Genomic DNA, 6,492 nt, shown 5'->3' with positions numbered 1-6,492 from the left:
CAGAGTAGCAGGAGGATGCCACTGACAGAAGTTTTGTGATTTCTATTCGGTTCTGATGCATTTGCCTTTTTTCCTCCCTCTCTGCTGAGTTCCCTCGTAAAGACTCCCACGACTATTTTTACAACGAGTTTTTCACAATTTCCAACACGGTGCTTTTAAAGGAAAAGCGCGCTGAAAATTAAGGACTTTCGGCCCCAAATCAAGAGAGTCAGGGCAGGCGTCGGAACAAACAAACACGAAAAAGATCAAGAAAGGACACGTTTCCTCTGGGCAGACAAGTGCGGACAAAATACGGATGCGACGGGAAGACCCACCCGGCGAGGCTCTCCTAAAAAGAGATACATCACTAACGCCTTCTCCTTCCCCGGTGGATGGCAAAGTCTCTCAGACTTTCTGGGGCTGAAAGGAATGCGTGTCGATCTTTTTACCTAACCTGGCACACCACAAAATGCGATTTTCTGTTCCTCTAAAATATAATGCTCACCATGCTTGTTTTGCTCTTACGCTTTCTGATCTATGTCTTAATAGTTCCTCCCCACCTCCAGCAGATAAAGGAAGTAGAGATAAAAAGTTAATAAGCATTCATACAAGGGAGTATCTCCGGGAAACGTTCTTCCCCTCTTCGCGGGTGATAGTATTGATTAAATTAAACCCGAAATTTAAACAAGTGTGCATTAGGTCTGTAAAATGAATATCATTATAGAAGGAGACCAAAGCAATGAAGTTAATTCTTTTTTATTTGTTAAACGGAGTTCCCTCCTTCCCCCACCCCTTCCTCCTTCTGGGCTGGCCTGTCACGCCTTCTCAACAGGCTAAAATCATTCAGAGCAGCTCGCGGAGAGAAACGCGACATTTATGGTAACCGTCAGCCTTCAGAGAATGAAAGCAGTTCATTAATTTACTTCACTCTTACTTCAAAGTATGATAATGTACGTTACCCCCTTGATCAATAGATATGATGTACAGTCAATATCCCCACGACACGGAAACGGGTCAAAACCGAGGCCGAGAGAAGGAGGAAAAAAACCAGCCCCCACGAAGCAAAGGTCCGCGAGGAGCTTGCTGCGGAAAACCCGCGGGGGTGAGAGCACCTGGGCGAGCGGGGCCGGACCGGGGCTGCCCCCGACGCCCCCCGCCTCCCACCCCCGCCCCGGGGCCGGCCTGCACCGCCTCTGCCCTTCCCCGCAGCCCCCCTCCCGGGGCCGGGCGAGGAGCCGAGGGGAGCGAAGCGAGCATCTCCGACCCCCGGCTGCTCCGGGACGAGGCGGCGGGGGCCGCCCGGCTGTGCCAGCCCCGGCTGTGCCGGTACCGCTCGGGTGGGCTTCTCCGGGGACGCGCTCCGGAAAGCTCCTCCGCGTACCTCCAGCCCGGGCACCGCTCCCGGGGCGGCTTGTGGGACCCCGGAGCCAAGAATCACATCTGAAACGGCGGGTCTGTGGGGGGGGGGCGGGTGGGGGAGCAGCCAGCAGTCGCCTGAAGTGTTCCCCCCACTTGCTGCCAGAAGTACCGAAAGAAAAGGGAGGGGGAGGACCGCGCAGAGGGGGAGCGGGGTGCGGGGAGCCCGCACCCGCCCATCCTTGCGGTAATAATAGTAACGCTGAGACGATGATGGTGTAAAAATCCAAACAAATGTAAACCGCTCAGAAAAATAACCTGTTGTCAGATTACGCGCACGGGGGGGTGGTGGTGGTGGTGATGGAAAGGGGCGGCAGGGACGAAGCAGCCCGGCGAGGGGCCCCTGCGGACCGGGACCGGGACCGGGACCGGGACCGGGACCGTGGCCCGCGCCGCTCGACGACGTGACTGCGTGAGGTCATCAGCGCCGTCGAGCCCCACCGTCGGCGGGGCTCGACGGCGCTGATGACCTCACGCAGTCACGTCGTCGAGCGAGGCGGCGGGACCGGGGATTGGCTGGCGGCGGCTCAGCGGCACTTCAAAGCCGGCGAGGGAGCTACAATTGTGGTGGAATGGGCGGAACTGATCATTGTATTGCACACCTCTAAAAAAAACACTGCCTCTGATTTATCAATATAAAAAAGATCCTCTGAGAGGAGGGCACTTTTGTGTGATGGCAACTTCACTTCTAGGGGTGAGTCTAAGGATTTTTTCTCTTGCTGGTTTAATTGGTTTCTTTTTATTGTCGATTGGAGGGGGTTAAAATAACCCCTGTCTTGACCGGGGCTATCAGTCTCCTCTATTCAGCCTTTTTTTTTTTTTTTTTTTTTTTTAACTTAAGTACAAGTGAGTTTAGGAGAAAAGAAAGAGCGAGAGGGGGAAAAGGGGGCAGAGTCACTTTTCAGTGAGCAGGAAAAGGTTTTAAGGGCATTTGTAGAAACAACCTACAGCGCCCGGGCTGTGCTGTTCCTGTGCCCCCGGAGAAGTGGCCTTTCTTCTTTACATGTGACTGCTGGAAGGAAAAAAAAACCCAACCCAACCCAACCCAACCCCAGCACTATCGTTTTTCGTGTGCAATTTCTAATTTGCAACAGATTGTGGCTTTTTATTTCCCTTTAAAATAACACAGCCCGCCGTGTCCAGCAGGTACGTTGAACTTGTGTATACATACATATGTACATATGTTAAATTTATATATATATATTTAATTATCGTTGGTACGTAATTGAGGCTTATTTTAAGGAAGCTTTTATTTTTTTAAAGGAGTAATTTGATGATCCTGCAATTCTATATTTAAGAAAAGAGCCTTACTGGCCCGAGGGACGGGGAACGGCCAGGTCCCGGGGAAAGGGAACAGGCTGAAACGTAGCTGCCGCCGTGCCGGGGGCATCTTGAAAGCTACGGTAACAGGCGGAACTTTTTCCCCCTCTCTTTTTCTGCCCCCCTTTTTTAACCCTTCCCGAGCTCCTCCGTGGGAGGAGGGGTGGCTGGTGAAAGAAAGCCCCGGAAGGCGCTTGGAGGCAGAGCCGCGGCGCCGGCTCCGGCGAAGGGATCGTCCCGCGGGAGTGGCGAAACTTTGCGCCCGGGGCCGGGCGGCGGAGCGGAGCGGCGCGGCGCGGAGCGGTTCGGAGCGGAGCGGCGCGGCGCGGGGCCGGGCGCGGGGCGCGGGGCGGTGGGCAGCGGGCGACGGCGGCGGCGGCGGGGCCGCTCCGTCCCTGACGGCGGCGGGGCGGCCCTCTCCCCTCTGTGCCCGCAGGAGGAACCGCGGGTAGGCTCCACGCCGCTGGCCATGCTCGCCGCGACCTGCAACAAGATCGGCAGCCCCAGCCCCTCGCCGTCCGCCCTCTCGGACAGCGCGTCCTCCTTCGGCAAAGGCTTCCACCCCTGGAAACGCTCCTCCTCCTCCTCCTCGTCCTCGGCGGGCAGCTGCGGCGCCGTGGGCTCCGGCCTCCCGGGCTTCGGCGTGGCGGGCGCGGCGCGCAACGGCTCCTCGGCGGCGGCGGCGGCGGCAGCGGCGGCGGCGGCGGCGGCCGCCCTCGTCTCGGACTCGTTCAGCTGCGGCGGCTCGCCGGGCTCCAGCGCCTTCTCCCTCACCTCCAGCAGCGCGGCGGCCGCCAGCTCGCCCTTCGCCAACGACTACTCGGTCTTCCAGGCGCCGGGCAGCGCCGGCGGCGGCGGCGGCGGCGGCGGGGGCGGCGGCGGCGGGGCGGCGGGACAGGAGGCGGCGGCGCACCAGCCCGTCTTCATCTCCAAGGTGCACACGTCGGTGGAGGGGCTGCAGGGCATCTACCCGCGGGTGGGCATGGCGCACCCCTACGAGTCCTGGTTCAAGCCCTCGCACCCGGGGCTGGGCGCCGGCGAGGTGGGCTCGGCGGGCGCCTCCAGCTGGTGGGACGTGGGCGCCGGCTGGATCGACGTGCAGAGCCCCAACGGGGCGGCCGCGCTGCCCGGCTCGCTGCACCCGGCGGCCGGCGGGCTCCAGACCTCGCTCCACTCGCCGCTGGGCGGCTACAACTCGGATTACTCGGGCCTGGGCCACTCGGCCTTCAGCAGCGGCGCCTCCTCGCACCTCCTCAGCCCCGCCGGGCAGCACCTCATGGACGGATTTAAGCCGGTGCTGCCCGGCTCCTACCCGGACTCGGCCCCCTCGCCGCTGGCCGGCGCCGGGGGCTCCATGCTGGGCGGCGGCCCCGCCGCGCCGCTGGCCGCCTCGCCGCGCTCCTCCGCCCGCCGCTACTCGGGCCGCGCCACCTGCGACTGCCCCAACTGCCAGGAGGCCGAGCGGCTGGGGCCGGCAGGGGCCAGCCTGCGGCGCAAGGGGCTGCACAGCTGCCACATCCCCGGCTGCGGCAAGGTCTACGGCAAGACCTCGCACCTGAAGGCGCACCTGCGCTGGCACACGGGCGAGCGGCCCTTCGTCTGCAACTGGCTCTTCTGCGGCAAGCGCTTCACCCGCTCCGACGAGCTGCAGCGGCACCTGCGGACCCACACGGGCGAGAAGCGCTTCGCCTGCCCCGTCTGCAACAAGCGCTTCATGCGCAGCGACCACCTCAGCAAGCACGTCAAGACCCACAGCGGCCCCGGCGGCGCCGGCGGCCCCGGCGGCGGCGGCCCCGGCGGCGGCCCCGGCCCCGGCGGCAAGAAGGGCAGCGACACCGACAGCGAGCACAGCGCGGCCGGCAGCCCGCCCTGCCACTCCCCGGAGCTGCTGCCGCCCCCCGAGCCCGGCCACCGCAACGGCCTGGAGTGACGGGCGGAGGCGCGGGGCCGCCGCGCCCCCCCCCACCCCCCCGCGCTCCCCCCGGCCGCCGCCCCCCCCCCCACGGGCGCGCAGCCCCGCGCCGGGGACGCGGACACGTAAGTAGCCGGCGCGGCTCCGCGGGGACCGCGCTCAGCCCCCGCCGCCGCCCCGCTGCCCGCCCGCAGACCCGCAGCGGGCGGGCGCCGCGGCCGGGCCGCGCAAGCCCCGCGACGGCGGCGGGGGAGCGGCTCGGCGAAGGGCGAGAGCCGCGGCCCCCCGTGGGGCAGCCCCGCCGCCGCCTCCCCTCCCCCTCGCCTTGAGACCCCCGCTCCCCCCTCCCCCCCCCGGGTTGCCTTTGGAGCGGAAAAAAAACCACCTTCCCTCTCGCTTTCCTGCTGGAAACCGGCCCGCACCCCCTCCCTCCGCCGCTTGCGCCGGTAGAGCCGCGGCGCCCCGGGAGTCGCGGGCGGGCCGGGCCGGGGCTGCCCCGCGGCGTGGGGGCTCCGACGGCAGCGCCCGCCCGCCGCCGTCGTTCTCCCCGCACGGCCCCGAGCTGAGACTCCGACCTGCCCCTCGTCTCGTTAACGGCGCGAAGTCCTTCTGCTCCCCGGGACCGGAGCGGCAGCGTGCTCCCCCTTCTCCCCGCCCCCCCCTTTTTTTTTCTTTCCTTTTTTTTTTTTTAATTTTAACTAATCGTTTACCTCCCCGAGTCCAAATTTCATTCCGTTTGCCAGCGCATTTGTATAATTCCCGTTTGAGTAGGAATCGCGAAATACGCTGAAAATAATTAGGTTGAAAGTCTTATATTTTTAAACTCCAGGCAAATGAAGAAGCACCGTGGGTTTCAAGGGAAGCTGCAGTTCCAATGCCAAAAAGGGAGGCCGGGGAGGGTACAGGAAAATAAAATATTTGTAAAATACGTCTGAACCTATAGGTTTGTACAACTGGGAAATCGTTCTAGATTAGCTAACAATTAAGTATAACTCCACCAATGTATCGGTGTGAGGTGCAGTTGTCCAGGAGACGATTTTGTATAGTATTTTTCTTGTAAATTACTTCCAGTAAATATTTGAAAATATATTGAAGTACACTTGAGCTTTTTTTTTTTTTTTTTAAATTTTTTATTTCTTTTCCTGTCATGAGAAAGCGTTATTGTTGCAGTCCTGGTTCACTGCATTCTTTTTCTGGACTTGTTCCTTGAAGTGTACATCAAATCGCACTTCAGGATATAGGTTTTGCTTGAATATTAATTTAGGTAGGCATACAACTGTAATTAAGCAAACACTATTTGATAAATGTTGAATGACATTTAATTTAATGGAGCATGTACTTATTTGCATTTGCTGGCAGTTCAGGTATAGTTACAGTGAGAGTTCTCCTATATTTCATAAAGTGGGTTTGCCATGACCCATGTATTAAATAAACTGTCCAAGTGAAACTGAACTAACGTTGGCCTATGTGTATTTCCTGAAAATAATATTGATAAATGTTAATAAACACTCCTGACACTACATTAGCGGTTTGCAATGCTGCAAACTAATTGTCTCATTGTAATGTTGAAATAATTTGGATATTTCACATTGAAATGGAAAGCCCTTCGCTGGAACATTTTAGATTTGCATTTTAAATGCATGAAATGTAATTGATTTTTATCTGTAATATTTTAAATGGTATTAATAAACTCCAGATAAACATTCTACCTTAGGTCAGCCAATTGTTTTTCTTCTTTTTAATTCCATCGTTACAGGCAATGATTTACTTGGAACTCATATGGCATGAGTCGTGCTCTAGAGTTTCAGAGAAAAGTGGAAATACAACAAATTCAGTCCCATTGTACATCGTAGCACCTAGTGAGA

At 58.7% G+C, this 6,492-nt stretch overlaps 1 protein-coding gene across 2 annotated transcripts; it reads left to right on the top strand.

Annotated features, from left to right (window-relative positions):
- Positions 1–1,860: 1,860 nt before the first annotated feature.
- On the top strand, positions 1,861–4,645 carry SP8 (Sp8 transcription factor). Of its 2 annotated transcripts, XM_075022494.1 has the most exons (3): positions 2,069–2,089; positions 2,694–2,798; positions 3,152–4,645. In XM_075022494.1, the coding sequence occupies exons 1-3, from the start codon at positions 2,069–2,071 to the stop codon at positions 4,643–4,645; spliced, it is 1,620 nt and encodes a 539-aa protein (XP_074878595.1). The 2 variants fall into 2 exon arrangements, with proteins under 2 accessions (XP_074878594.1, XP_074878595.1); XM_075022493.1 differs by lacking the exon at positions 2,694–2,798 and having other exon boundaries at positions 1,861–2,089.
- Positions 4,646–6,492: the final 1,847 nt, after the last annotated feature.

Source organism: Buteo buteo, chromosome 2 (assembly GCF_964188355.1).
Source record: "Buteo buteo chromosome 2, bButBut1.hap1.1, whole genome shotgun sequence".
In the NCBI taxonomy this organism is placed as follows: domain Eukaryota; kingdom Metazoa; phylum Chordata; class Aves; order Accipitriformes; family Accipitridae; genus Buteo; species Buteo buteo.
The sequence above is the reverse complement of the archived record's forward strand: the minus strand, read 5'-3'. Positions and strand labels throughout refer to the sequence as shown.